The sequence below is a fragment of the Rhizopus microsporus genome (genome assembly GCF_002708625.1).
Source record: "Rhizopus microsporus ATCC 52813 unplaced genomic scaffold scaffold_1, whole genome shotgun sequence".
Taxonomy (NCBI): domain Eukaryota; kingdom Fungi; phylum Mucoromycota; class Mucoromycetes; order Mucorales; family Rhizopodaceae; genus Rhizopus; species Rhizopus microsporus.
The window spans coordinates 2,458,372-2,486,342 of record NW_019671916.1 but is presented as its reverse complement, the minus strand read 5'-3'; the positions used below and the strand labels follow the sequence as shown (position 1 = coordinate 2,486,342).

Here is a 27,971-nt window from a genome sequence, read left to right as displayed (position 1 = left end):
TCAAAGTGGCTTAGAATTTATTCTGCTCATTGTTGTTGCGGTGGTGGTGGTGGTTGTTGATTGATAATTGGACTCCCATTGTTAACCGTATTACCATTATTGTTCACATTGGCTGTATTCCCATTCGTTGCAGCGGCTGCCGCAGCGGCAACAGCTGCATTTCTCATTTGTAATTGAGCCAAATATCTTTGAAGTTGCAACTGTTGGTTAGGTGCCAGCTGTGATATCGGATACCCCATTTGGGCAAGTTGAGCAGCAAACATTAATGGATTGGCCTGTGCTGCTTGTAATTGAGCTGCAACTGCTGCTTGCTGCTGCTGCTGCTGTTGTTGTTGTTGAGTTGGTAGTGATTGTTGTGGTGAGGACTGAGGCGTTGTATTTGGTTGCATCATTGGTCGTTGTTGCTGTTGCTGAGTTGGACTTTGCTGAGCAACAATAGGTGATGCCATTTGTGATGCCTGTGGAGTCTCATTACCACTGGCTGTAGGTGTACCGGATACTAGAATATTCATTAATCTTTTCTTTAATATACAATGTATAATATCTTACCTTGTGCTTGATGTTGCTGCTGCTGCTGTTGTTGTTGTCTTTGTCTAGCCAAAAGCTGTGCCTGCTGCTGTAATTGTTGTTGAATCAATTGCTGTTGCAGTTGTTGTAATTGCTGTGTTTGGGCATTCGCTTGCAAAGCATTAGATAACCGAGGTGTACCTGCTGCATTTGCAGCTACTACATTACCAGGCCTTATTTGTTGCTGTGCCAATTGCTGCTGTTGCTGTTGTTGTTGTTGCTGCTGCTGTTGTTGTTGTGCCATCTGTTGTTGTTGCGCTGCTGCCATCAAAACCATTTGTTGCTGTCGTAATAATTGTAATTGAGCCGCTGCTGGGTATCTGTTCAATGGTAAATTCGCAGCGACATTGTTTTGAGCTGTAATAGGTATTTGTGGTGGACGAGCATTGGGTTGAGTGGGTGTAAGGCCTACTGCTGCTGCTGCTGCCACAGCAGCTGCCGTAGCTGTTGCTCGTGCTTGCGTATTGACAACAGGCGATCCCACAGGAAGAGTAGGCCTTGCTTGTGGAGCAGCGACAGGTGAAGGTCGAGGAGCACCCTATTGATCTCGTTTTAAAAAAAAATTAAAGGAAACAAAAAAAGCTTACATTCGGTGTCTGAGAACCGAGCGTGATGGCTGCTGATAGTTGTCTTTGTTCCAAGACAGCTTGGGCCATTTGCCTCTCTCGCTGTGCTTTGTGTAAACTCATTTCCATGGCTGAAGGCAAACGCTGACCTGTACTGCTTAATCCGTGTGTCTCGATTGTGGATCTGGGTGGAGGTGCAGTCGTAGATGCCGCGTTCTTGACCAGTTCCTCACGTTTACGTTGCGTCTTTTTGATTGCTTCAAATAGATTATGTTGACGTTGGCGTTTCTGAGGCGAGTCGAAGCGAATGATTGTTGGAGGCTGTGCTTGTGTTGGGTTTAACTCTTTCTTGATACGAGAAGCATATGCAGCATTCACAAGCCCTTGGCTTGATGTCAGACCTTGACGTTTCCATCGTTCGTAGCAGTCAAATGCCGTCTTTCGCTCGCCAGTAACGGGTAAGCGCACAGAATTGAAAGCATCGGCTACAAGATCCCAATTGAATGAATACTGAAGGATGCAAGTGATAAGGCATACATCGTCCTCTTCTGACCACTGCGGTGAAGGCAAGTACTCTCGGTTTGAAGGTGGCTGTGGCTGACTAGGAGAAACTCCTGTCGAATCTTTTTGCTTCTTTGTAGGAGCAGCAAATAAGGCTAAGTAAATAAAAATTAGAAAAAGAGCGTGATATAATTTCATATAGACTTTACGTGAAATCAATGGCGTAGTATCATAGCGTTCAAAACGAGGCAATCGCTCAACTTCTGGTTTTTCTTCCTCTGCAAAGAATATCTCTTCGCCATTTGCCCTCCGCTTACGAGTCATCTGTCTGTGTGATTTGAGAGCGATGGGCTTTGTCATCCATTTTGAGACCGGTGTGACCCTGTTAAACTCGATTTCGTTAAAGTAAACATCGTTAAATTCAGGGTTAGGAGGCTCATATAACAAAAGATCGGGAAACAGAGCGTCTGGGTTAAAGTCGACCGAGGTTTCAAAGGAAAGGGCGATGACAGGAATATCCGGGTCCATTTCTTTCAGAATGACTCTGTACTCTTGAATCACATGAGAAGCAAGTGGTGGTGTTGTCGGCATCGCGTCATCTGCCATGTCCATAGGTTCTGATTGCTTCATGTCGTCGGTACCCATCATGGTATCTGATTTGAGGGGCTCGTCTGAAGTCATGGCTTCATCTGGTACTAACTCGGGTTTTTGCTGATCGACATCCATGTCTGTGAGTGAGGGTATATCGTCCACGGGTGCCTTTGGCTCCGGAATACGTGTCTATTGATATTAATTTCATGTGACAATATCAAATGATAACACAGTAGCTTACCTTGATGCACACGGTCGATTTATCATCTGTCCAGTGCCACTCCATGACTGCCTTAGAAAGCATATAGGCCACGGCAATCTTCCACTTGCGTTCCTCTTTAAAATCTGTCTGCATCCATTTCATCTCATCCAAAACAGAGTCCCAGTGCGTTTTGGCTCGTGGCGGTGCCTTGTGTCGCTTCAGTTGTCTCAAGCTCCAACCATTCTTTTTCTTGAGCGCCTCAATACGTTGAATCGTCTTGACAGCTTTTAGCTCATCACGAGCAAGCATCCAATCGTGCGTTGTCAATGTCTTTCGAGCTGTCTGTAACTGTTTATAGAGCGGGAAATGTGTTGCCTTTAATTGCCATGCGTATAGGTCAATACTGCTTGTTTTGGATGATGTATTGGCATCAGCTAGTTTGATGCCATTGTAGACAAGGGCTGATGCCGTTTTAGGATCAATTGTATTGCTGATCGGGATGGATGGAGATGATGGCTGTTGATCTACCGTGGATGTTGATGGCAATGGTCGATCTGCGGAAGGTGTTGTTGGCTGTGAATGTCTAGAAGAAGGTGATGATGGTTTTTCTTTTGTTGGACTCGACAGCATCAAGTCTTTTTGCTAAATAGAAAAAAAAAAAAAAAAAAGGAGAAAAGAAACACATAAATTAGAATGCGTCATGCAGAATGAAATAAAATAGGTTCGCTCCCTACGTCAAGACTAGATAGTATTTCATCCACACTCTTTGGCCGCACTGCTCCACTAACACCTCTTGTGACCATCCTTGCTGGAGGAGAAACTACTCTGCGAGAAGGCGAAACTGAGTGTGAAAGGGGCTGTTGTGGCTGTTCTGATGGTGAAGATATGAGTTCTTCCTTGAATAATTTTATATTACTATATTAAAGATATGAGTACGGTAACTGTTAATATTTATTTTACCTTAGTTTATATTTATCTAAATAAGCATTCCATTTGTCTTGATCGATTTGAGTAACATCAGCTCCTTTTAAAAATGCCATAAACCCTTCTGATTCATCTGTGTGTTCGCCTGTCATTGTGAATAATTCTTTAAGCAACATTTCTCTATGTGAGATAATTGTCCTTTTGTGTTTTTAGTTTAATGATAGTCATCATTCAATAACACTATACCTAATCTTCTTTTTCCTTTCCTCCTCTGCATTATTACGAAGCTTTTGTATTGTTTTCTATATTGTATGAGTATCATCAAAAGAGCACTATAGGAATGAAATATACCTGTGTATCTGTTGTATCCATACTATATGTGCGTGTCTATAGAAAAAGGAGGTTAGTCAATCACGTATAAACAAGTTGTCATCAATATCAACACAAGCCACGACCCACTTTCTTTAATCATTGTGTTCCACAATAGGAAATAAAGAGTTATACGTAAGAGAAAGAAAATTTTTTCTTTTTTTTTCCCTCATCTTGTCTTTTTTAAGAGATGAGGGCTTGAACCAAGAAAGAAAGTATAAAAGTGGGAGAGAAGCCTTGTTTATATTACTTACTTTATAGTTTCTTTGGTGTTTCTACAAAAGGTTATGTCAACCTTGTCTTTAAAAAATATTCGTGGAGGGGTTTTATTTCGAAAGGAAAAAATACAAGTCTAGGTGCACTACGCACATCACAAGAATGCGGAAAAAGAAGGACGGGGCGTACGAAAGAGATGATGCTAAAATAGTCACACTTTTAGCTAAATTAGGAAATCGAGCTTTACTGAGTTTAAACAAAAGGATCTTTTAGTTTTTATTCAAAGGGAAAGGATTCAAATAAAAAGGATTGAAATGGGAAAAACATTGTATGCAAATGACTTTTTTTTTGTTTGTTTTCTATGTTTACAAATATAAACAATTTGATAAAATGCAAATATTCTTAAAGGAAGGATGCCTACAAAATATATAGTGAGACTATGTTTAAAGACCCATAATTCATAAACTTACACGTCGACTGGCCTCTTCAAGATCGCTATCAGTCAGCTTGTTCTTGTCATCATCACTAGGAATTTCATACACACCACCCAAGATGACGAAGGGATGGTATGCAAACAGGTTGAGGTCACTCATTTCAGTGACACCGGAGAGGACAAGGACAGGATCGATTTCAGAACTGATACCAGCGACAATACTATACAATCGTGTGAGCATGCGTTATTTATTCCTTTTATATATGTATATACTTACTCTGTGTCCATACGATCACCGATAATACAAGTTTCCAAACGACTCAAACCGAGTACGCGTTGAGCATAACGCATGATCAAGGCAGAGGGCTTACCACAGAAGAAAGCCTTGGTCTTGGTGACCAATTCAACACAGGCAGTGAAGGCACCTGTGGCGGGGATCTTACGACCTGAAGAGTCCAAAGTCTCAACATCCAAGTTGGTGGAGATTAACTTGGCACCGTTTTGAACCAATTGAACAGCCTTGGTCAACTTTTCAAAGTTATAGACAGCTGACTCACCTAAAACGACGTAATCGGGGTTATGGTCATTCATGAAGAAACCCTTATCATAAAGTGCATAAGCAAGACCAGGTTCACCAATGACATAAACGGTACCACCCTAATACAAAAAAAAAAAAGAGATTAGATTTAGTTTTAAAAACAGTCAGTTTCTGTTACTTCAGGCATTTGAGAGGCAAGGAAATATGCAGTAGCTTGACCAGAAGTAAAGAAGTGGTCTTCAGTCACGTCAATGCCCAGACGTTGTAATTTTTGTTGCAATTCACGAGGAGTGGGAGCAGAGTTATTGGTCAAGAAGAGGAACTTTTTGTTGTTCTTTTGAAGGAATTCAACAAATTCCTTTGCACCAGGCAATAATTTGGAACCCTATTATAGGGTAAATACTCAAATTCAAGCATAAATAAAACAAAACTTACGTGATAGATAACACCATCCATATCAATAATATAACCCTTCTTTTGACGAATAGCTTCCAAGCGTTCGTTATGGAGAACAGGATCCTTAAACAAGGCCCAATCTCTTGCAGAGATACCAGCAGCTTCTGTAGCAAAACCTGGAGTGGATGTGCCTTGGCTAGCCAATTGAGCAGCAAAGTTGGCAGCTAAGTCGCGAGTTTGATCTGTAGTAGCAAGGTCAGCAGCAGGAGTAGTTGAAATAGCGGGTGTAGTAGGGTTAGACATTTTGAAGAGAAAAAGAAAGCTATGATGCAGAAGACCAAGTCAAAAGTGGCCTTTTATAAGGCTGAGTATGATTTGTTACTGGGGTATGGAACGGTTTAAACCAAAATGAGGTTGGTTATCATGATATAAATCAAAGGTACGTCATTCGCTTTATTGTTTATATATTTGTCAAATACTAAACTGACGATAAAACTATGCTTCTTTTACTATCTCGTTTTATCTACACATGTTTTAAGGTCCCCTTTTCGTGACCCGTGTTTTAGCGCGTTTTATAATTTATTAAAAGATAGCATTAAATTGAAGACATTACGTAATTGAAGAGTGTAGATGCAGAACTTTTATGTCCGCTTTAATCTAATAAATCAACTGCAGCTAAAATGACAGAAATAAGGTTTAGAATATTCCCTTTTGAAATATGTAAGACTTACATTGAACAAAGAGACAAGCCATCATGAGAGAAATCATAGACAAAGGTTCTAGTTGATGAAAACTTGTTACTGAAAGAGCAAAGAAGATGACAGCATTTAAGATTCTTGATCCGCAAATAATATAAGATCGATAATGCACTATTTTTATCTTTTTGGTTACTTGTGGACCCCATGATATATACACCTTTATCTTACCACTTTTGATGGGCGTATTCACTAACTTGATAAAGGCATTAAAACAAAGGATAAGACCAGCAGATACCCAAAAGAATGCGATCAGGAAATCTTCGTGAGGTGGTTTGGGATGTTCACTACCATGTTCACTGGCTACAAGTCGAGCAATATGACTTGCTACTGTAGCATGCTCTGCTGTCGTGTTTGAAGCGTGCCCTGCCACTGTTTCACCACTATTGCCAGAGGTAACTTCCTTGATCAAACTTGTCAAGGCAATTCCAAAAGCTACTTGGAATAAATGCAAAGGAAAGTGCAAGTACATCCAAAGTGAGCTCATCTTGGTCTTGGCTACAAACTAAATCATAATGTCAGTCAACAAGATAACCTTAAACTAATAAATTTACTTCTCCGCTAAAGTCATCAAAGTACATAAAGAAGTAGCAAAAGATGATGGCAACACTAAACATGATGGCAGCCCTATGAAAAATATATATAAGTCTTTATGTATTTTTGTATACTGTTTTTGACTTACATTGCTTTGGGCTCGGTAGCACTACCAGTCTTATTCAGATCGGCCACAGTAGAGATGAAGCCCATACAGTTTTCACCTAAAATGATTAATGTGAACAGACCAAATCGTTCTCCCAAATGACTTGCTGCTAATGATACGCGGCTATTGGTCTGTAAAACCATGTATACAATAAGCTCTAAACCAATACTGATATACCAAAGGACATAACGTTTCACAGCATTGGTATCCTCAGAACCACCCCCAGGAGGTAAGTACAAGAGGGAGATACCCCACAGAACGATCGAAATTGCACTGGCTGCGACATAGGCGCCCAAGGGTCGACGGGATGACTTGAAATGTGCTCCGAGTGATACGATAAAGATAATTGAATATTGTACAAGGTTGACTGCTTTCATGACTAGAAAAATTATCATGAGTGATTCTGTGTTCTATCAAATCAAGAATCTTACTGATGTAGCCAATAATGAACCATCTAGGATTCTCTTGGTAATTTGGACTAGCACCCGCCATGATAACTAAAAATACACATAAGATTATTTCATTTTTTTTTTTTAAGAAAAATAGGCTTTACCTAAACCACAAAGTTCAATGATTTTATAGACGTGATGTGTCACATCACCACTATCATATCGAGAAGAGTATCTACAAATAAAGTCAGACCAGCCAAAAGATTTATCTCGAGCCAACTTACAGAGCACTAGAACACCAAGTCCACCACATGACGACAAACCAAGCAAAGTATTTTCCAATACCATGTGAATCGGTGATCTCTGCTGCATGAGTAAAGTTACTATGAACAAGTCAGAATTTGAATAAAGCTGAAATACAAAGGAGATTTATACCTAAGCCATCCTACGTAAAACACATCACCAAGCAACTCAACCCAAGTAGCTGAAGATTCTTCACCAATTTCATCAGATAAATCAGGGTCTGGGACGCTGTATAAACTCAAAGTTACTAACGAGATCATATGCATCAGGACAATCTTACATAAAAATGGCTCTTCTTTTCTTGGGCTTATGCTCTTCAATCATCTTGATGTATTGGATTTGCAAGTAAACATTTTCATTTAGTTCCATAAAGATATCATCAGAGTTTTCATTTTCCTTTGGTTCATTAGGGACCGACAGATGATTAGAAGACATCTGCTGCTTAGGCTTGGCTGACTCTGTAGGAGCACTGGGTGACACAGGCGAAGTTGTTGTGATCGTAGGCTTCATACCCTCCGTGGATATGGTTGGTTTGGATGGTTCGATTCCATCACCTTCAGTCGTGCTCTCAGTAGGTGGGGTAGTAATGGACCTTGTCTTGGCGTCATCACTGTCACGGTGAAGAATGGTGTCGAGTTTGTCACCTATTTCGCTGATCTTGTCACCCAAGTCACCGGAACTGTTGTCTCCTAAAAAAAAAAAAAGAAAAACAAGAATTAGCGGTGTTTTAATATTAAATGGAAAAAGTCCTTACTAGACAGGTCCTTCTTTTTGAGCTTGACAGTCTTGTGAACCTTGACTGAAAAGTTTCGCTTTGTTTTTTCTAAAAAGTCTATAAAGTCATCAATGTCATCCACTAGCTTTAACTGCCTTATTTCGTCCTCTGTTAACTCAAGCTAAAAAAGGGGATAAGCTAGAGAACAAAAAAGAAAAAAAAGTATAAACTTACAGGTTCCTTCAAGGTATTGAGCTGTTCATCTGTAAATTCAAAACCTTGATTACCCACAAGATGACGGAAATGGACAGCTAAGATAGAGTGAGTCAATGTATATTTATAGTAAAGTGGTTATTAAAAATTACTCAATCTAACTTGTACTTCATCGCTAAAAAAAGTAAAGTCAGTGTGAAGGCTAAGAATAAATTATTTCACGTTTACATGATAGATTCTTCCTTCATGCCTTCTATATCTTTATCAGAGGCAATTGATTCTGGATGCTTTTCATTCCACTCTTTCTTTTCCTTTTCATAAGCTTCCATACGTTGATGATGGAGCTTCATCTCTTTAAGGGGGTGAAGCAGGACATCACCAATTGTCTCCGTTCCGTGTCGTCTCAAGGGTTTGCCTGCAGGATCATGAAGTGGGGCAATAGCATCCTTATGCTGATGAGGATGATGTTGGAAGTGTGAATGTCTTCGAAGGGATCTAGCTTCATTTGCAGAGCGAACGGAATGGATCGACCTGGTTGTTGCAAGCTCTTCTTCAACCTCGACAATAGATCTTCTGGAATCTGCTGACCGTCTGGGGCCTCTAAGTGTTGGGCCCTGAGCTCCTCGAGGATCGTGACTCATGGTATAAACTGACAGGTATTCAAAGTAAAGAAAGAAGAAAGAAAGGGATATGGAATGAAAAAGGAAATAAATAAACTATCGTTCCGGGGATTGTATTGCCAATCATTTTATGATCTCGGGAATCACAAAGAAAGATGTTGTAGTACAATGTAATGTAGCCTTAGCGATCATTGCTAAGAGACATGCATTTTTTAGTTGTAAAAAGCAAATAAGAAAAAAGAAACAAAAAAGGAATGATCCGACAAGTGCTTCATGATGAATAAAGTGTTTGCTACTACTTTGCTTGTAGCACTTGTCATTTGTGTAACAAAGGTAAAAGAAGACATAATAGAAAGAAAAAACTTTGTTCACGTATGAAAATGAATTTAATGGGGCTCTTTACAAGCTCCTTAAATCTTAAAAAGCCTGCTATTTAAAACAAAATACTTGCGCATGCTAAAAAGTAAAGTTATATGAAGAAGAAGGATATAGCCCCTTTCTCCTCTCTCTTCCCTTTATTTTAAAGAAATCTACTTTTCGTCATCGTCCTCTAAAGTGCCTGTATGGATAACTGAAAGATGCTAATGTAGCTATGAATGAAAAGATTTTTTAAGGGTAAATTCGCAACTGAAGGCAACTACAGTTGTCTCTGCAGCGCACATTGTTCCCAAGGAAGAAAACAAAAAAGTTCAAAATTGTTTATTCAAAACTTGCTGTAAACCAACTTTTTAGTTATAAAGTGTAATTATTCTTTTCTACAATTAAAGTTGGCATCTAGATTATGAGTAGCTAATTAAGGTAATAGTGTATGATATGCAGTCAAAGAGAGTAATAAAGAGATCTGCAGCTTATACGCCCATATTGTATGGTCACAAACACCGGCTGGACAATAAAGTGCATTAAAATAAAGTTTTGGCAAAATGAAGCCACATGTGTGTATGGCTGACAATAAAGCGTTTATATAAAATGGTGAAAGGACGGCTGCAGCTTGAAATACCAAGTGGATACATTTCATTTACTGCTTTATTGTCTCGTGACTAACCATATCCTTATTTATTCATGGGCGCAGTCCCTTTTTTTTCCTGGTGTGGCATCAATTAGCCAATAAGAGTCAAGTGTTTCATTTTATATCATGCCACTTCAAAGATGTTTAAAGAAAATGGTGTGATGAAAATGATAATTTTCTCCATAATCAGGAACCGTGATTGTCGATGAAGCATGGTATGATTTTTTTATCTTGAGCCCAGGCGAGTATATAAGAAAGAGCCACTCTTTTTGTATTTTGCTTATTATCAAATAACTCAATGTCTTCTCTCGGTGCTTTCCTCAAGAAATCCAAAAAACCTGAAATCTATCCTTTGATTGGTATCCTTAGTTGTGCTCTAGGTGGTGCTGCTTATGTTGGTGTTCATGCAGCCAAAGCTCCTGATGTAGCTTGGAACCATAAGACGAACCCTTATCCATGGCAAGATATCAAAGATGGTGAACAAGTCAAATTGGTTGCATTAAACCAAAAGTATAACAATCGCTGGGAACGTACCAAGTGGTAAACTGCTCTTATTATGTATTATACATCCCTTTTACATCTCTATTGTATCATATACCTTTATACTTAATAAATAATAAAAAACAAGAGATTTTTTGTTCCCAAATCCTATTGTCTCTCTCTCTTTTAGTGTCGGATAAAATAGGCGCGTTTTTTTCCAATTTTATTTTTTAGGGTTTAGAAATTTTATTTTCTACACACACAAGAATCCAAGACTTGTTTTTCTCTGTTTCTCTTATTTTTCTTGTATTCAATCAAGCTCATGTTTAGATTACCAGGGTTGCTTACTGTATCGAGATTACCTTTATCATGTATATGTTGGCGGAAATTGAATCAACTTTATGCTAACTCACACAACACAATAGACTGTTCAAGGAAGTTAAGTACAACCGCTGCTGCTGCTACTACCACAACAACTTCAGAAAAGGTTATTCGTCCTAGAAGAGCCTTGTTTTATGGTAAGCTTATTTTTTTTTTTACATGTCTTTAGATCTAATGCACATACTTTGATTTCAGTACCAGGTAGCGACGAGAAAAAAATTTATAAATCTATCAGCGTGAATGCAGACTGCATCGCCTATGATCTCGAAGACAGTGTCTCTCCAAATAAAAAGGGTGCTGCAAGGCATTTGGTTATTGATGCTTTAGAGGTGACATAATTCACGTCTGGCCCTTTCAATATCTCATATTATCATTAGGCGTCTGAGCACGGAAAAGCGGAAAAGGCGGTTAGAATGAATGCAGTTGGATCAGGTAAGGGAACACGGTGTTGATATTGGCCTTGATTATAAGTTAATGATAAATGCGCGCAGGCCATGAATTGGATGATTTGAATGTTATTGTAAGGAAACAAAATATAAATGATGCCATTAGGCTCTCCCTCAACTGACGTTTCATACTTTAGCTTCACTCTAAACGACTTCAAGCTATTATTATTCCCAAGGTGCAAGGAGCAAAAGATATTCAATTTGTTAGTAGAATGATTGATTCAGTTGCTATCGAATCACAGTATGTGTATTTGAGAAAAGGATTACAAAAGAGAACTAACGATTGGTTACAGGCGTGAGCGTATTCGATTGATTGCATCTATCGAAAGCGCACTTGGATTCATGAATATTAAAGAGATTGTGACTGCAGACCCGCGACTGGACGCATTGATTGTAAGCAGCTTTGCTCTAATGAATAAACATCTCACGTACCACTTTTTCATAGTTTGCTGCAGAGGATTATTGTGCTGACGTCGGACTTACTCGTACACCAAGTAGGAAAGAGATGCTATTTGCAAGACAGTATCTCGTCAATGCTGCTGCTGCGTATGGCTTACAAGCTATAGACTTGGTGAGTGATGATTATGTTTAGGATGAACTCATATTGACTGTAATCAAAAGGTGTGTGTAGATTATCAAAATAAAGATGTTCTGATAGAGGAATGCAAAGAAGGTAGAGAGTTTGGCTTTACTGGTAAACAGGCAATCCACCCCGATCAGATCGATATCATTCAGTCTTTATTCTTGCCGGATCCAAAAGGTATATTAATAAGTAAAAGAAGTAGACTATACTCAATCTTCTATATTATAGATCTGGAGAGAGCAGTACGTATATTAGAAGGGTATGAACACTACTCTCAAAAGGGTATTGGTGCATTCAATCTGGATGGGAAAATGTAAATTGAAGATAAAATGACAATATGCGTCTCATTCTTTTCTTTACAGGATTGATATGCCAGTCGTCAAATGGGCAGAGAAAGTAGTAGCAAGGGCAAAAGCAGGAGGCATGGATACTTCATCTTTTGAATCAAAGAAAGACGCTGAAAAAGATAAAAAATAATAAAATGCTTAAATTTTCTCACGGCCCTTTTAGGTTTAATTTCCTCACTGTTTTTCTTTTCTTTTCTTTTTTTTTTTTCTCTCACAATAAACATTGATGTTTGCTAGATCTTTCCGTGTTATCTCTCCTCGCTACCTACCCAAGCGTTTTATATCTACAGACCAAAGTAACAGAGAGGCGTTTTTAGAGCATCTGGAAGGAGGTATTGCTGTACTTCAATTGAACCGTCCTGCCTCGAGAAATGCTTTATCTGTCAGATTAGTGGATGAATTTAGAGCCTCATTGGCTGAAGTACGCTTCTCTGGGTACGCATGCACATATTTATTAATGGCCTTCAGTGTGTGTGTTAAATCTTTCTTTTTGCAGGGAATCAAGAGTTTTGATCATTAAGAGTGCTGTTCCTGGCGCCTTTTGTTCTGGTGCCGATTTAAAAGTAAGTATAAACCAAAGGAGTTACGCGACTACGACTGAGAACTTTCATCTAGGAACGTGCAAATATGACTCCTGTTCAAGTAAGTCAATTCCTATATAATCTTCGAAAGGCATTCAGAGACTTGGAGGTAAAATCGTGATTTATGCATGAAGCACACGTATCTAATGAGGGTATTTTAGACACTTCCAATTCCTACCATTGCAGCCATTGATGGCCCAGCATTTGGTGGAGGATTAGAAATGGCACTATCTTGTGATATTCGTATTGCTGGCCCATCTTCTAAAATGGGACTGACAGAAACTAAGCTGGCCATTATTCCAGGGTAAAAAGAAATATATTGTTCCTTTTTTTTTTTTTTTTTTCAAACTAATGTTTACATGCAGTGCTGGAGGAACACAGCGATTGCCTAGATTGATTGGCGTTTCTAAAGCCAAAGAACTCATTTTTACCGGAGAGATTTTAGATTCAAATAGAGCCAAGGAATATGGAATTGTCAATCATGCAGCTGAGAATAGTGCATATGAGAAGGCACTTGAAATTGCAAAATCGATCTTGCCTCAAGGACCTATTGCCATTCGTATGGCCAAGTTAGCTATTGATCGTGGTATTCATTTGGATATGTAAGTTTGAAATATAATTGTTCGCAATTTACTTGCTCACCCGACAACTCTTAGGGACTCTGGTTTGGAAATTGAGCAGTCTTATTATGCTCAAGTTATACCAACAGAGGACAGATTAGAAGGATTGAGGGCATTTAAAGAAAAGAGAAAGCCTGTTTATAAAGGAAAATAAACAATAGATTTTTTTTATTCATTAGTTTTTGGTTAGTTGTACTTGTACTAAAACTCGATAACTAGTTTACCAAACTGATTGCCATCACTATTTAAAAAAGATGTTGGTTACTTTTAAAGAAAAAGAAAACCCTACTTACTGCATAGTAACTACAGCTTCCTCGAATGAAGACTTGTTCAATCCTTTCCAGACATGAGAAACAACTGGCTTGATTTTATGTTCATCTACAAACTGAACCATCTCTTTAAACTCTGCTCTTGATCCCATGGTAGAGCCTCGAATTTCAACATTTTGAATAAAGTGTTTAACAGAGTAGAGAATACCACCATCTCTAACGGTTTGTCCATAATTTACGATAATACCGCCTTCATATAATACATCTAGGTACTTTGAGTGAAGTGGTCCACCGGCACCGTCAATGATAGCAGAGAGTTTATTACCATCCAGTAACCTCTCCAGTTCTTTTATGCAGTTCTCTATCAATTACAGGATTAGAGTGGTATTCATATGCGACGAGAAAGAAACATACCGTTCCTGTAGTTTATACCACCCTTTGCTCCTAATTGGATGGCCTTTTGAATCTTTTCTTCAGACGAGGATGTCACATAGACATGGGCTCCAACAGCAGCAGCAAACTGAAGGGCGAACAGAGCAACACCGCCACCAATACCAGTGATCAAGACATGCTGACCTTTTTGGACTTGGCCTTTAGTGAATAGTGCTCTATTGCCGTGCATGAATAATTTTGTATGCAAAAAACGAGAAAAAAAAAATACCTGTAAGCGGTTAAACCAGCCAAGGGTAAAGCGGCAGCTTCTGCCAGAGAAAGATGCTCAGGACAAGGTACTACATCTTCTTGATCAACTACAACTGGTTCTTCAGTCAATGTGCCAATCGCAGGTAATAAACCTAAGATATGAAGAGTCTTTTCAGGCTTTCGAGGATCCGATTTCCAACCAATAGCAGGATTAACTAATACACGCTGGCCGATCTTTCCGTTTTTAATGACATGGCCGACACCGTCTGAACCTAGAACAGAGTTTAGGACGGTGTCTGCATAATTTCCTGTAAGGATCCAAATATCGCGATGATTGAACGCAGCAGCAGCAAACTTCACTACTGTTTGATTCTCCTTTACTTCTTCAGATGTAGTTGTCTTCTTGAACTCAACGCCATACTTGAATTCAGGGCGAAGCTTTGGACCTTCAGTGAGGATAGCAGAAACCATGATTGTATAATAAACTTAAAATTAGAATGTAAAAGGCGGTATTTATAGAAAACAATTAGTAATATGCTTGGTTCTCGATCGCAACTTGAAATATTACTAATCAAAGGATGAGCTTGTTTACAACTTCCTTGTTCCCCTTGAATGTGTCTGCTGTAGCAAGACACCAATATATTCGCGTCTGAACAGTGTGGAAGTAGATCAAATAGTACGATCAATTATATATTTGAGAGATGTGAAAAATATAATTGTAGGCTTGTTCTGACTAAGATTACTGCCAAAGTAACTGAGCGTGTGCTCCCCAAGACAGCTCGGTGATCTTAACAAGATGTGGTTCTTTATTATGGAACATTTCTAGGTTCACTTGTGAGTTTACCAAAATCCAGGAGTCTTTTAAATGTCATGTTGCGTGACATATATAAACAGTAGTATTATTGTAATGAAAGACGTTTAATGAAAAAGGAGAACACAATAATAAAATAAAAAGCTATATTATTTATACAATTTAAAGCCACGGCATCCAAGTGCATTCCATTTGTGCCATCTTTTGTGGGTTACTTGCTTGTGAAATTAAGTCAATTACGTTTTGGTTTAGTGGTTTTCCAGCACTCAGTGTTTTTTCACGATCTGCCTTGCATGATAAGAATTGCGCTTTTGTTTGGACTTGAAGAACGTTTTGATTAACACGTTCTCGGAATTGGATATCTGTTGCTGATCTATGGTTGGCTAGATGCCATGTAGCAAGTTCGTCCCTAACAAATAAGCATATGTATTGATCTAGTTGGAAGTCTGGTTCTGTTAAACAGCGAGCAGTGGCCATCAAGCAACTTGCGAATGGTCCTTCAATACCAATAGGTGTAATGAAATCTTGAATGTTAGGTGTAAATCGGAATGGTATCGCTTCTCCGTTTCCAAACACTGGGTTGGCAGTATTCCATCCTACAAAAAAAAGGGCAGAGTTAGTACACACCTTTGCTACCATTGTTTGAAATTTACCTGGTAAAAATTCAGTCATCCACACATTACCCGTTCTCCTAGATATCATTATCTTATGAGGCATTCTATTTCCGACACTAAAGATATATGCCATAAATGTAGCTGTTGCGTACTGGGCAATGAATCGTTTGCGGAGCATCCAATAGTCTGTGTATGAGCTCATTGCTTTAAGTAGATACTATAGCCAGCTGTTAGATATATTCATAATAATAGCCGTAAAGACTTACCTTGCTTAATATGTTGGGAGGAACCATATTTGCTGCAATATAATCGTTAATCTCCATTCTAAGATTCAGTAGTTCTGTCTTTTGGTTCACAATCTAATACAAAGGGCTTAGTTTAGCTCGTTAATATATAAATGACAGCACTTACATCCTTGTGCGCGTTCACATTCTTCTTGAATTTTTCTATAAAGTATACCAATGGACTGTCCTTGTGCATATCAATGCCATCGCAATGATCTTCATATACGTCGTACAGTGAAATATATGATGTGTCATCTTGGACCATGCGTACATTTGGAGCAAGTGGAACAATGGCAGGTAGATAAAAGGAAAGATTACGTGCACGTGTCTCTTTGCGCCCTTCAATAATGTAATTCAGCAGTCTGAACAGTTGCATCAATCTTTCTTCTCTTCGGAATTGACGGGCTACAGGGTTTTGAACTAAAAATGGATGTAAAGAACCGTCATGGCCACGAATGACTAAGCGACGATAACAATTGCCATAATTTCTGATAATCTCTACCTCCGGTAGGAATCTATCAATACGCAAAAAGTCATTTGCATTGTCCTTCAAGGCAAGATATTGACCAGGAATTTCTACATCATCAAATTTTTGATGCTGGAATTCAACAAGATAATGACTAGCAGCTTCTAGTTTCTGCCTTCGCGGTCTAGCGTCCAACATGGCCTCAAACTTATCACGCCATAATCTAAGTTTTGCGACGTATTCTTCCAAGTTCAGTCGACTCTTTGCAAAATCATTTACAAAGGCTGTTTTCATATGACCAGGATAAAGACTATCTGCAAACCGTTGAATGTTGGTAACAGTGGCTTGAGTCAATTGGAAAGTATCATTTGGATTACTCAATCTTGTCAATAATTGCTAATAAAAGTGTTGATTTATACTTGTTTATAAAAACTCTATTAAAAAGCTTTACCTGAGCGCCTTCGTTGTACAGTGCGACAACTAATCTATACATATCCTCATCTGCTTGTGGCTTGAACTTTAATTGGATTTGATCCACCATTGTTTCCATTGAAAGCGCTAGTAGAGGATAGCCAGTCTTTAAGGTAGCCATGATTTCATCCAAAGGATTAATTTGACCACCAGGATGGTTCATTTGGCCAGATGCCATACCTCGAGGAGTACCTGGTCCCTGAGGGATGTTCTGCATACCAGTATTTAAGTTTAGCATGCCTACTCCTACGTTCTGCTGTTGTGATGGAGCTGGCGAACTGCTACCATTCTTTAATCCATTCTGCTGACAAGCGGCACTATCTGTAGCACCATCTTCAGTTTTTACAGTAACAGAGTCTTTCTTTTCTTGGGTATCTCCTTGTGTCATTCCTTCTGTGGAAAATCCTGCAGTATTATCAGTTGTTTCCTTCTTGACTTCGTTGTCTGTTTCCATGGGCGTTCCGTCCTTCGTACTGGAAGAGCTGCTGGTAGTTTCTGTTGGTATTGCAGCCTTTTGACTGGTGTTTGACTCAGAGTCACCTTTTTGCTGCTGAGCTGATTCAGCTGCTAGTGATGCCTGTAGTGTGCTTGTGCGTTTCATCATGTCTTCTTTAGCAGTTCTTAATTGGAAATGAAGTGCCTGAGGGAACTGCTTGGCGATGCGAATCAAAATATAACGAGCATGACGACCTTCTTTGTGTTGAAGCGCTGTTAGCAGTTGTGGTATAAATGTAATCCAATACCAAACTGGCCATTCGCCTTTATATCCCTCTACTGCTCGAGAAATTATGCCCGATTGGTCATCATGAGTTAGCAGCCATAGAATTCGTAACAAGTATTTGCGAGATTTTGCATTCTTGTACAGACCAGCCGCTTGCAAATAACAACTGACAGCACTGTTGGCCCAAGAAAGATCCTTAGGGTTTTCCTTGAATCTCTTGTCGTTGTATTTACCCCATTCACCCCATGCGCGAGGTAATGTTAAATCTATTTGGACTGCATTAACAAAAGCCTCGTTTGCTTCATTATAATGTTGCATTTTCGCCAAAAACATTCCTTTCAGTGTAAAGAATTCTGCCTTTTGTTGATGAGTAAAATACATCAGGTTGGTATTGTTAATCACATCCAGTCCAGCTGTCAGTTCGTTTACGTTTTGATAGTAACATTTAGCTTGCTCACGAAGCTTTAAGAATGCTTCTTGAATTTCAATGTTGGGTAGGGTATATATTTTAGTCAAGTAGTTTATACACACATCATAGAGCTGATGTTTTCGGGCAACATGAGCAAATCTGTTGATGATCCAAGCGGTTTCATGATAGCCTCGATAAGCATAGGAATGACTGCTACCAGCATTGGCTTGTCCTACAGAGTGCTGAAGCAGAGGAATAAGAGGCAAGTATGTGCGATTGATGGCATTGAAGATGTGTTGTCTCCAGGCAACCAAGTCGCTCCAAACATCAATATCATCCCACATATTTGGCAGTCGTTCTCTCCAAGTTCCCAGAATACTTCTCAGTTCAGCAGATTTTTGATCCAAATTTTGAGCAGTAGTGCTTGATAAACTATTAAAAATCTGGCTAGCTTCTGAAAGTTCCAAGTACTGTTGAAAAGTCTGTAATAAAGGAAGGTGACTATGTGTGACAATATGAGGTAGAGAATGCCATTTACGAAGTGCAAGCTGAACTCCTCCTTCACATATACGATTAAATTCTGGTAGTTCATCTTGGCTTGTCTGAGATTTTATCAGCGATAGGAAGCCCTCAAATACCTTTAGACGAGGTAGAGAATAATCAAATGTCTGTTGAAGAGATTGCTCTAGAGATTCACGATCTGCTGTCCAATCCGATAGTCTCCATGCACATTCCAGTAGTAGATTAGAGTTGTTATCATGCTTTGCCAAATCAGACAGGACGTCCCATTGCTGTAATTTCTGGGTACATTTTATCCAATGATCCTCCCACAGCAAACACTCAGATTCCGTATATGCCAGTATACCACCTCGTGCCTTTATCTGGATATTCTCATACATATGCTGAGCTTGCTGCCACATGCCACATTGCTCACACGAGATTGTCATATTTGTCTCTGTATATACGCTGCGTCGACGCCAGAGACCATAGAACATATCATCTTCATTTAAGGAAGAATAGAGCTCGGCGAGAGAATCTAAAGTACGTTGTTGATTTAGCTGTTCCTCTTTCATCACATCAACCAATCTTCCTGTCTTTGCTTGTTTCTGAAGCATTTCAATAGCAGTATGCCAGCAGTTGTGTGCTTTACCAAGATATTTTATCAGATGAGCAGGTAGTTGAATGGAAGGTGCTACTTTGGAAGCAGCATCAAGTAAAGCTTGAACCACATTAGGTCGACGTTCTGATTGTTTGGAGTGATAATCTTTTGCTAATAATGCTATTAATATTTTGGTAATATCGTGTTGTTCAACCGCAGACAGGGCTTTCCAACAAATTGGGAACAAATCAACCCAGAGTTTATAAGCAGTACTGTCATCAAGATACTGTAATTGCCGAATATCTGCCAACATATCATCAATGTTTTCCTTTTGCAAAGAGTGCAAGAATTCTCTATGCTTTTGAATAATATTGACAACATTTTCTGGGACATCACACATTTCTACATCTTCTGTCTGCTCTTGCTTTTCTGTAGCGAATATACTAATAGGCTTTACCTTTAGAGCAAAGGGAACGTTCACCGTAGGGTCTATCTTGACAGTTTCAAGGAGCAAGTCTAATGCTTGGTGTATCCAAAAGGCGCCTGCGAGGGGCTCCCAGTTTTGAACTCCAATAATATAATTCAAACGGCCAAAGAGAGATTGACTGATGTTTTCATTAAATATCTTCATAAATCTCGCACGAATCTCTGGGTCTTTGTACTGAGTTCCATATAAAAATGCTTGCTCCAGCCTAATTGTCAGTTCTGAATTTGCCAGAGATGGTGTACTGTATATTTTAAGAACCAGCTGCAAGAAATCTTCAATCAACTTGGGATCCTTCTTGCCCTCAACTGCCATCATCTTCCCAAGCAAGCCAGCTTTTTCTTTCACTGTAGGCATTGGGTTAGCATCATTCATGACCCATTCATTCAACATATCAAGAATGTTGTTCAAAAGTCGAGTGTCTTCTGACTTTTCCATTAATTGAACCAAGCAGGACAAAAAATAGAGACGATGATCGCCTAAGTAGCCAATACGCTTCTTCATTAGTGAAAGGCCAAGGATTAAGAGGTTAATGTCAATTTCATGGTGCTCCTCATTTTCTTCTGGTGGCAACGTATGCTCTTTTGTAAGTAACTGAGCCATTTTTGAGATTGCAGGTATATATGGATCAAGAAACTCGCCATCACTGCTACTGACTGCTTCAAGTAACTTCAATACACCATAAAGGTTTGACATACTATTTAATCCTTCCCGAATGGTTGTGTTGATTAAATTCATGAACGCAATCACTTGGGGTGGCTGTTCGATGGGCTTTTCTTTAGGCTCTTCTATTTCTTCAGTCTTTATTGCCGTAGTTTGGTCAACATCCATAGACGCCATATTTGAATCATCAGCCGTAATTTCAGTGTTAGCAAACATCTCGACATTCTGAGCTTCGGGCGCCTTCGTTTCATCATTTGGCTCAGATATTTGATCGCTGCTGCTAGTTTCGTTTGAAGTTCTGGATGCTTTCACTGAAAGGTTGTACTGATGTATAGCTTCCATAATACGAATCAAAACAGGATACAACGCATTCTGAATTCGTGAGTTCTCTGTTCTAATGCTACCCTCTAACAATCGATGCAACTGTGTCATATTCGCAATAAACCATTCAGTTGAACGATGAGCAATATCCGCATTCAGTATTTCTAGAGCACTGCAAACACTTGGAGCAATCAGCTCATTCACTTCCCTAAACATAAGCGGACGTTCCAGATGATTTAATCGAATATGTACATCCGGCCATAAGTCAGGAGATAACAAGGACTTGACAAGCTCGATGGTCCTTGAAACAAGTCGTTTTTGCATCATGTCATTTGGATTATAAACTCCACAAGAAAGACGAACAAGATATCCAATAACATTTTCTCGTAGAACCAGACTTGGTGCATATTCTCTATCTGCTTCACTTGCGTTTTTCACTGTAGTTGATCTTCCACTAGCCATAGACGATGATGCAACCCCTTCAATATTGCCGGAAGGATTTTCGACTTGCATCCTCTTTGTAGGTGATTCAGATGCACCATCTGATTCTAACTTACGCTTGCCTGAAGATGACGTTGAAGCTTCCTTGATAGACGCTTGGAGAGAAATTCGCTTCTTTTCCCATTTGATGATCAACTCAGCCAATTCCACTGTCAATAGCTTATGTTCTGGAGTAGCATTTTGAAGCAATCCGAGCTTAGGCAGAGTATTAACTATCTGAGGTAAAAAGTGCTCACGGTACTCGAAGAATAAGTCTGAGTGTCTGATAAGTAGCTGATACACATTAACCATTTGGGATATGCTATGCGTGTCCTCGACTACTACTTTTCTTGTCAATCGGATCCAGGTAGGCACACGTTCATTGTTTGAAATAGGTGAGCGCTGTGGCAGGACAGAAGCAATGATATCAAGACCTTGCTTAACCAAGATGCGAGCTTCTGAAGAGTGTGCTCTTAAAAGAGCCGCATAGATCTGGATAGTGATCTTATTTGGCGTTTCGTAAGCAGCAATGAAGTGAGAAATCAACACATAGGCAGCCTGTTTGATTGTGGCATCCTCCAAACGCAAAAAGTTCCAGCCAAACTTAATAACTTCCTTTCGTCTATCCGCAAGCAACTGAGGAGCATACTGAACCATTGTAGCAGTTAATTGTAGCAATTCGATACAAAGGGAGTCTTCGATGTACTGATTGTCGTCAGCGGATCCCATTGTCAGGTTAGCCCAAACCTTTTGATCTAATTGCTCCATTATGGCAGAATCAAATATTTGCATATAGTCGTCATTCTTTACAGCGAAAGTAGCAAGTATCGCAGGGTTGATAACTTGGCGTATTAGCATAATTTTCAAATATGAGGACACGCTCTTGTCTGTAAACATTTGAAGGAATTTTTCCAAGAGGCCCCTTTTAATAGCAGGTGACGCCTTTAATGCAACATCTTCCAAAAAGAATTTTTGCAGAAATGAGAGCTCCAAGACAGCCTTTTGAGCATAAAGACCAACCAGATCAAAAATAAGATCGATATTATTGAGATCCTGTCTTAAATAGCTGACGAATATCTTTGACATGGTCAGTAATCGTCGAGCAATAGCTATGATTTCCTTATCCTCTTCCTTGTGCTGCTGTTCCAATAAAATCTTTTCTTGAGAATGCCAGAATTCGCGTATGCAAGTAAGAACTTCATTATGCTCAGTAAGGTAGTTCGAGTCATAATTAAACAACGATTGAACTATAACAACGCCATTGTAAGGAAGCGTGCCATTACTATTTGATTCATGCTTGAAAGTTTTGCTAACTAGTTCGGAGGTTCTGCTGGCAACTTCATCCCGGAGTCTTGAAGCAGATTCAGTATTGAGTATATCAACAAACAGCTGGAAGTAGCGAACGTCATCTAGCTTTTCAAGGAAATAATTGACCGTTTCAACTGGGTAACGGTTAAGATATTTAACCAAGTTGGGTCGGAATGGACTAGAAACCGATCTTCGTATATGTCCTTCCATTTCAAGCACCACAGTAACCAGTTCATCAAGGAAGATATAAGCAGCTGCTGGTAAGAGGTGAAAAATGTTCAAAATTGCCACAATAATCTTGATTTCATGGTTTTCATGAACAGGCTTTCCTACTGCCTCCTGAAGCACCTTTGGCTCTGCCCACTGCTTTAGATGATCAAGCAGTTTTTTTCCAATCTCTACTTTGAAATAATTTGTCAACAACTCTAATAAGCGAGCTAATCCTTCTAATCCAGCAACGCTTAACGTCTTGTGATTTGATAAGGTTGTAAGAATTGGTCTAAGGCCTTGTCGTAATAACTCCTGTGGAAGCTTTGTATGTTGAGATAAAACCTGTTGTAAGCCTCGATGAGCGGTTTCGACAACTTCCACAGATTTGGAATATAAAGACTTGAAAAATACTTGAATAATACGTGCTCTTGTATGAGCTTGTCTTTGACTTGAAAAATCAGAGCAAGCAAGTGCGGCAGATAAAAGCTTGATACAGACAATACGCAAGTTTTCCAAAGACGCTGTATTCTTGTATTGCGCACTTCGGCTTGCAAGGGCCTGATCTTCAGCGTCAGCTAGCGCTAGTGCTTCCTGTAACAATCTCGTTAACTCGTCATTGAATTCAAGGAACGGTGGGCGCAGGGTTAAGCAGTATGTAATTGCGTCAATGTGCCCGATTTGCATAGCAAAGGGTAATGCTCGTAAAGGCTTTGCAAAAATAGGAGCAACTAGTCGTTCACGAACAGGCGCTAGTAGTTCGGTAACTTCATTTCCAGTTAAATCGGCAAGAAGCTGGAGTGATGATTGGATTGTCTCACGCACAACGCTGTTCGAATTTGATAGTTCACTAAGTAAAAGAGCAATCAAATTTTGGAATTTTTGCTGTGCTTCTGCAGATTCGCCATCTTCTGGTCCGTTACAAACTTTAAGAACATGCGACAGCGTCTGTGTTGCTTCTTCTGTATTGATGTTTGCCATCTCCGGTGCAGCATCTTTCAGCACAAACAAAAGCGATCGAATAAAATCAAGTTCATGTTCACGCATCCATTTTGTACCCAAATCAAGCTGAGATGTCATGTATGAGATACCAAGACATCCACCACGCTTTCTATACCACTCTGGCTTATAACAAGACGAGCAAAAGTGGGAAGCAAATACGCGAAAGATAGGTAACTGATCAACTTTTGAACTAAGCACAGTAGCAGCAACATCAAAACATGCTTGAAGAGCCTCTTCTCCACGTCTGCGAAGCTGTATCTCTGATGCAGATATCGCTTCAACAATAGCTTCTACAAGAATAGTGGTATTAAGATGTTGAGCAGATAATCTTTCATCCATCATATTGGCCAATGGCTTTCGTCCATTTTCTCTGGCTTCAATTGCTTCACCAATATGCAATAGAATGAAGTGACGGCAAATGTTGAGGAAGAACGACCACGCGTCATCAGATAATTCTTCAATAGTAGACGCTCTCATAATCGATACTAATATAGGACGAAGAGCCTCTTCTTGCGCAGCCCGTTTGGAAAAGTATTTAGTGTATCCGTTACCGGCAAGGCGCTTTGGCGTCATGCCATTGACAGCTAAAGTATTGCCAACCACAGAGTTGCCTTCGTCAACAGAGGTTCTTCGAGGATCAGCGGCAGACTGACCCGTTGAAGTTGAGGCAGATGTTCCAGAGACAGTTGTTTGTGATAACGACGCAGTATCTTCATCCGATCTTTCAATAAACTGCTCTTTTACTCTTCGATATAGTGAGTTGACCAAAGTGTCTGGACCTTCTGCAAGTTCCAGCATTAAGATAAGCTGTGTTTTTAGAAAATTGTAAGCATGCTTTCTGTAAGCCATCTCTATATCATGCGATCTGAGCGAATTGATAGCCACTTCCAAACATTTGTCCAACGGTAGTGTATGAGGCGTTAAATCATGTTCAAACATAACCTCGACTGTAACACCACTTTCGATGCGCGCATTGAATCCTAATTTAGGAGGACTCTTCAACATTCGACGATTGCGTCCACCTAGTTTGCCAAGAATTCTCATTGCTGCATGACTGTGCTGCTGGTTATAAGGAAGTGGCTTCAGATGCTTCCACAAAGCGTCCATAAGCTCTGTCATGACAGGCGCCATAATATGATCCAAGAACTCAGGATTTAGATTATCATTACATAATTCCATTGTTCGTAAACCTTGAGAGACAAGATCCTGATCTGCTTGCAGAGCGGTAACAAGTGGGCGCATCAAGAAAGGCAGATAAGGCAGTAGTGTACTAAGTCGCACTGGAACAGCTAAACAGAGTTCTACAAATAAGTTGCGCATTTCAGTTCTGTGTGCAAGAGAAATCAGCGCATTAAGATTCTCTAGAATGGCTTGAAGCAGTGGTGATACTTCTTTATAGAGTAGCTCGAAACGACCACCACCTATGCTCTTGAAAAGAGATCTTAATAGTAAAAAGTAATTTGCAGGCTCTTTAGCCTTTGCTGCTAGTTTGAAGCATGACATGACCAAGTTTGCCAAGTAAGGTTGCAGTATTGCTTCATTAGAGTCTGGAAATACGTTCACTGCCATAAATGTCAGTCTGAATAAGTAAAGCATCACAGCAGAGTAATGGAGATCTCCTTCGCCCAGTTCTTGTATTTTGTCAACCAAAAACTTCAAGAGGATGCCAGCAAATCCTTGTGTTGTAATTTCATTGACTAAGAAAAACTGTGATAAATGGAGCAAGGAAGGATTGATCAACATTCTTTCAAAAAAGAAATCAATTTGAGAGGCAAACAGCTCCTGAAAGACAGCAGGCTCCAGTATCGTAAACACGATAGGAAATGTATCCAGCACTTCCTTTTCTCCATTTGGCTGGACTGTAAGTTTTAAGCAGCTCTCGATTGCTCCTATCGTCCAATTGTCCTTGGTTTTTTCCTCTTCTGGTGGTGAATAATCAGGAAGAGAGCCGTCATTTCCGTAATTGTCGACGTTGTAATATTCAAAGCATTTTAGTCCCTCTCTAAATAATCGCACAAAGAGCTGAATTTCTTCATATGAAAAGTCCCTTGCAAATGATGAATAACCGGGCACATCCTGGCCCGCTGGTGGCGGTGGATTACAATGTCGAAGTCCAATAAATAAGGGCTTTAAACCAATGGCCAAGTTTTTGAATAAGAATCTTCCATCTTTGATTCCATCCTGCGCAGCTTCTGGGATATACACGCCGGTATGAATAGACCTTGCTCGGTCAAAGTCAAAGTCCATATTATTAGGGTCGTCTTTTTCCATAAGAGATACTGTCGAGTCACCTTGAACTTGCTTTTTCTTCTTATACTGTTTGATGCAGGTGCTAAACTGAATATTCAATGCTTCAAATTTGTTGGCAAATGCGTCCAAGATTCGCATTAAAAGTGCTCTTCCTTGACTCTTGTCCTCGATCCTCATGATACAATCAATAAGATTTAGCAATAGTTTGCCGCACATTGTCTGTATGCTAGGTGCTAACGTTGGATCATGCAAATTACGCGAATAAATGTAGATTGTACGAGATATTTGAACTGGTGATAATTCTGCTCGGATATGATGTACTAAATCTGCAAGCATACTGTATGCGAGTGGTCTAATACATAAACTTAATACCTTCTTTCCTTCTCCAGCTCATACGATTTTACCTTAATGTATCATGCGCTGTAACACCAGTTCCGATCAAAACGCTCTCGTTTAAGAGTAGATCGATTTTGGGTACAAAGTCTGCTCTGAATTCAGTTGAAAGAATATGCCGTGTAGCGACTAAGAGTTCCTTTCTTGTAGCTGATGATTCCGGGGGACATTCTCTTAGCAAACGAAGGACGAACTCTGGAATCTGATCGTGATATGGTCTCAGCAAGTTTGTATAGCTTCTTAGTATGTAAGCCAAAAATGACATCGTTTTCACTTGGGCTACGATAAATTCATTGTATAGGCTCTTTTGTTTGATAGCTGGACTGACACCAATGAAAAGCTCGCCTTTGGCTGCTGCGGCTGCTGCGGCTTCCATTTGAGGTTTTGCTTGTAGAGAAAGTGTCTAGATAACATATTATTATACGTTAACCATTTTGATGTATGGTTGATATACCTGAAATATCAATGGAACAAACTTCATGATATTTTCAGCAGCTGACCGTCTATAAGACTGAAAAAGTAATACAACGATGATTGGACATTCAGTCAGCACCTTGAAACTAAACATACTCTTTGGTAATATTTTTGACGGAGCATCGGGAACATCGGCTGCGGGTGACATTGGTCTTGGTGATGCAATAGAAGAAGGCTAATCTCAGTTGTTAGTATGTGTGTATATTGAATAGTATTTAAGCATTACGGTTGATACTTGGTCAGGATTATCAAATGCTTCCTTTACTGTTGTTTCCATATTTTGAAATATCTCTTGAACAATGTCTAAAAATGGCTGAACTTGATCTTCAAGTACTTGACGGAACGAGCGATGCAAGTCTATTATAATCTTTACGCAAACAACTGCATTATCTTCATTTTCCACGCGTAAAATCTTCATTAGTGCTCTGCATAATTCTGGGACGTATTCTTTTAGTGCCTCTGTCTGTGGTAATCGGTATATAATTTCTAAAATGATATTTCGCAATTTCTACAAAAGAGGTAAGGATAATGTAAGGAACTAATCAAGACATTTACTTGTTCTGGTGCATTGCTTATAAATACAGGTTGTTCATTTTGTAAAATGTCGAGAAAAAGAGGTAAAAGTGTTGATAAAAACTTGGGATATTCTGAAGTCTGAAATACTTCTACTTGATCTCTTAACTCGTTCGCAATAGTAACTTTCAAGCCAATTCCTATTATAAATAAGATAAATAACACAGAAACACATATATACATCATTGTTATATCTTTTTGTTTTTGTTATAATAATACCTAGATCAGGATCGCTTAGTCTGTGAGCATAGATTTGTAAAGTAGTCATTGGCAGTGTGTGATTCAAATATAGAAGCTGACTATTTTACAGTCTAAGAGTAACGATTCCTTTTATGTATAATAAAAAGAGTTAAATAAATTTATGTACAATAGAACAAGTTAATGTCAAGAAGAAAAAAAGAGGGGAAAAGGAAGAAGAGGAAAAAAAGTCGTCCTTTGGGCAGTAAAATATAAAAAATGTTGAACACGAAACTGCTCACCGGACCTCCGGACCATTCTTTGGCAGTCATTCCTCTTTTCTTTCTCTCTTTTTCTTATCAGGACAGGTTCTTTAAAGACTTTCTAAGAGACAACGTAGAAGATAAAGAC

General features: G+C 39.3%; 9 protein-coding genes across 9 annotated transcripts; 3 read left to right on the top strand and 6 right to left on the bottom strand.

The window, feature by feature from the left end:
* Window positions 1-26: 26 nt before the first annotated feature.
* RHIMIDRAFT_243909 (uncharacterized protein) lies at window positions 27-3,503 on the bottom strand (the record flags this gene model as incomplete). The annotated part of the gene is made up of 6 exons (XM_023609998.1): window positions 27-499; window positions 550-1,105; window positions 1,155-2,414; window positions 2,467-3,069; window positions 3,216-3,342; window positions 3,388-3,503. 6 exons carry the CDS (start codon window positions 3,501-3,503, stop codon window positions 27-29), a joined length of 3,135 nt encoding a protein of 1,044 aa, XP_023471621.1.
* A 621-nt stretch (window positions 3,504-4,124) lies between these two features.
* RHIMIDRAFT_13670 (HAD-like protein) lies at window positions 4,125-5,684 on the bottom strand. The gene is made up of 5 exons (XM_023605616.1): window positions 5,343-5,684; window positions 5,086-5,292; window positions 4,647-5,026; window positions 4,407-4,590; window positions 4,125-4,353 (listed from the first exon to the last, which is right to left on the bottom strand). Exons 1-5 carry the CDS (start codon window positions 5,604-5,606, stop codon window positions 4,339-4,341), a joined length of 1,050 nt encoding a protein of 349 aa, XP_023471620.1. The 5' UTR covers window positions 5,607-5,684; the 3' UTR covers window positions 4,125-4,338.
* A 15-nt stretch (window positions 5,685-5,699) lies between these two features.
* On the bottom strand, window positions 5,700-6,740 carry RHIMIDRAFT_13660 (uncharacterized protein). The gene is made up of 3 exons (XM_023605615.1): window positions 6,613-6,740; window positions 6,230-6,563; window positions 5,700-6,172 (listed from the first exon to the last, which is right to left on the bottom strand). The coding sequence occupies exons 1-3, from the start codon at window positions 6,673-6,675 to the stop codon at window positions 6,000-6,002; spliced, it is 570 nt and encodes a 189-aa protein (XP_023471619.1). The 5' UTR covers window positions 6,676-6,740; the 3' UTR covers window positions 5,700-5,999.
* Window positions 6,741-6,784: 44 nt separating this feature from the next.
* Window positions 6,785-8,173, bottom strand: RHIMIDRAFT_13656 (uncharacterized protein). Its single transcript, XM_023605614.1, has 5 exons — window positions 7,731-8,173; window positions 7,583-7,678; window positions 7,432-7,530; window positions 7,312-7,382; window positions 6,785-7,255 (listed from the first exon to the last, which is right to left on the bottom strand). The coding sequence occupies exons 1-5, from the start codon at window positions 7,958-7,960 to the stop codon at window positions 6,969-6,971; spliced, it is 783 nt and encodes a 260-aa protein (XP_023471618.1). The 5' UTR covers window positions 7,961-8,173; the 3' UTR covers window positions 6,785-6,968.
* Window positions 8,174-10,298: 2,125 nt separating this feature from the next.
* On the top strand, window positions 10,299-10,650 carry RHIMIDRAFT_255012 (uncharacterized protein). The gene has a single exon (XM_023611137.1). The coding sequence runs from the start codon at window positions 10,303-10,305 to the stop codon at window positions 10,546-10,548; it is 246 nt and encodes an 81-aa protein (XP_023471617.1). The 5' UTR covers window positions 10,299-10,302; the 3' UTR covers window positions 10,549-10,650.
* A 349-nt stretch (window positions 10,651-10,999) lies between these two features.
* Window positions 11,000-12,371, top strand: RHIMIDRAFT_195755 (beta subunit of citrate lyase; the record flags this gene model as incomplete). Its single annotated transcript, XM_023606067.1, has 9 exons — window positions 11,000-11,194; window positions 11,252-11,297; window positions 11,357-11,385; window positions 11,449-11,552; window positions 11,605-11,704; window positions 11,757-11,882; window positions 11,933-12,071; window positions 12,123-12,207; window positions 12,257-12,371. The coding sequence occupies 9 exons, from the start codon at window positions 11,000-11,002 to the stop codon at window positions 12,369-12,371; spliced, it is 939 nt and encodes a 312-aa protein (XP_023471616.1).
* A 56-nt stretch (window positions 12,372-12,427) lies between these two features.
* Window positions 12,428-13,604, top strand: RHIMIDRAFT_255009 (ClpP/crotonase). Its single transcript, XM_023611136.1, has 6 exons — window positions 12,428-12,676; window positions 12,738-12,804; window positions 12,857-12,931; window positions 12,984-13,126; window positions 13,188-13,424; window positions 13,479-13,604. Exons 1-6 carry the CDS (start codon window positions 12,468-12,470, stop codon window positions 13,594-13,596), a joined length of 849 nt encoding a protein of 282 aa, XP_023471615.1. The 5' UTR covers window positions 12,428-12,467; the 3' UTR covers window positions 13,597-13,604.
* Window positions 13,605-13,630: 26 nt separating this feature from the next.
* On the bottom strand, window positions 13,631-14,850 carry RHIMIDRAFT_255007 (NAD(P)-binding protein). Its single transcript, XM_023611135.1, has 4 exons — window positions 14,373-14,850; window positions 14,126-14,319; window positions 13,736-14,072; window positions 13,631-13,683 (listed from the first exon to the last, which is right to left on the bottom strand). Exons 1-4 carry the CDS (start codon window positions 14,822-14,824, stop codon window positions 13,644-13,646), a joined length of 1,023 nt encoding a protein of 340 aa, XP_023471614.1. The 5' UTR covers window positions 14,825-14,850; the 3' UTR covers window positions 13,631-13,643.
* A 363-nt stretch (window positions 14,851-15,213) lies between these two features.
* Window positions 15,214-27,785, bottom strand: RHIMIDRAFT_288693 (uncharacterized protein). The gene is made up of 10 exons (XM_023613588.1): window positions 27,603-27,785; window positions 27,366-27,523; window positions 27,037-27,318; window positions 26,791-26,985; window positions 26,348-26,739; window positions 16,980-26,295; window positions 16,190-16,924; window positions 16,045-16,137; window positions 15,818-15,995; window positions 15,214-15,760 (listed from the first exon to the last, which is right to left on the bottom strand). Exons 1-10 carry the CDS (start codon window positions 27,649-27,651, stop codon window positions 15,327-15,329), a joined length of 11,832 nt encoding a protein of 3,943 aa, XP_023471613.1. The 5' UTR covers window positions 27,652-27,785; the 3' UTR covers window positions 15,214-15,326.
* Between the last annotated feature and the right edge of the window lie 186 nt (window positions 27,786-27,971).

Excerpts from the sequence above, each read along its gene's own strand:
- RHIMIDRAFT_13670 (XM_023605616.1), bottom strand. The coding sequence starts at position 5,606 with ATGTCTAACCCTACTACACCCGCTATTTCAACTACTCCTGCTGCTGAC. Across the intron at positions 5,293-5,342 it reads TGGATGGTGTTATCTATCAC|GGTTCCAAATTATTGCCTGG; the intron begins GTAAGTTTTGTT and ends ACCCTATAATAG. Across the intron at positions 4,591-4,646 it reads GGTGATCGTATGGACACAGA|TATTGTCGCTGGTATCAGTT; the intron begins GTAAGTATATAC and ends ACGATTGTATAG.
- RHIMIDRAFT_13660 (XM_023605615.1), bottom strand. The coding sequence starts at position 6,675 with ATGTTTAGTGTTGCCATCATCTTTTGCTACTTCTTTATGTACTTTGAT. Across the intron at positions 6,564-6,612 it reads TTGATGACTTTAGCGGAGAA|TTTGTAGCCAAGACCAAGAT; the intron begins GTAAATTTATTA and ends ATTATGATTTAG. Across the intron at positions 6,173-6,229 it reads GAATACGCCCATCAAAAGTG|TGCATTATCGATCTTATATT; the intron begins GTAAGATAAAGG and ends AGATAAAAATAG.
- RHIMIDRAFT_13656 (XM_023605614.1), bottom strand. The coding sequence starts at position 7,960 with ATGAAGCCTACGATCACAACAACTTCGCCTGTGTCACCCAGTGCTCCT. Across the intron at positions 7,531-7,582 it reads TTTTACGTAGGATGGCTTAG|TAACTTTACTCATGCAGCAG; the intron begins GTATAAATCTCC and ends ACTTGTTCATAG. Across the intron at positions 7,256-7,311 it reads CATTGAACTTTGTGGTTTAG|TTATCATGGCGGGTGCTAGT; the intron begins GTAAAGCCTATT and ends GTGTATTTTTAG.
- RHIMIDRAFT_255012 (XM_023611137.1), top strand. The coding sequence starts at position 10,303 with ATGTCTTCTCTCGGTGCTTTCCTCAAGAAATCCAAAAAACCTGAAATC.
- RHIMIDRAFT_255009 (XM_023611136.1), top strand. The coding sequence starts at position 12,468 with ATGTTTGCTAGATCTTTCCGTGTTATCTCTCCTCGCTACCTACCCAAG. Across the intron at positions 12,677-12,737 it reads GCTGAAGTACGCTTCTCTGG|GGAATCAAGAGTTTTGATCA; the intron begins GTACGCATGCAC and ends TTCTTTTTGCAG. Across the intron at positions 13,127-13,187 it reads AAGCTGGCCATTATTCCAGG|TGCTGGAGGAACACAGCGAT; the intron begins GTAAAAAGAAAT and ends GTTTACATGCAG.
- RHIMIDRAFT_255007 (XM_023611135.1), bottom strand. The coding sequence starts at position 14,824 with ATGGTTTCTGCTATCCTCACTGAAGGTCCAAAGCTTCGCCCTGAATTC. Across the intron at positions 14,073-14,125 it reads TGGTATAAACTACAGGAACG|AGAACTGCATAAAAGAACTG; the intron begins GTATGTTTCTTT and ends TGTAATTGATAG. Across the intron at positions 13,684-13,735 it reads GAAGCTGTAGTTACTATGCA|TGATGGCAATCAGTTTGGTA; the intron begins GTAAGTAGGGTT and ends TTTTTTAAATAG.
- RHIMIDRAFT_288693 (XM_023613588.1), bottom strand. The coding sequence starts at position 27,651 with ATGACTACTTTACAAATCTATGCTCACAGACTAAGCGATCCTGATCTA. Across the intron at positions 26,986-27,036 it reads ATCCTGACCAAGTATCAACC|CCTTCTTCTATTGCATCACC; the intron begins GTAATGCTTAAA and ends AACTGAGATTAG. Across the intron at positions 15,996-16,044 it reads CTCCCAACATATTAAGCAAG|TATCTACTTAAAGCAATGAG; the intron begins GTAAGTCTTTAC and ends AGCTGGCTATAG.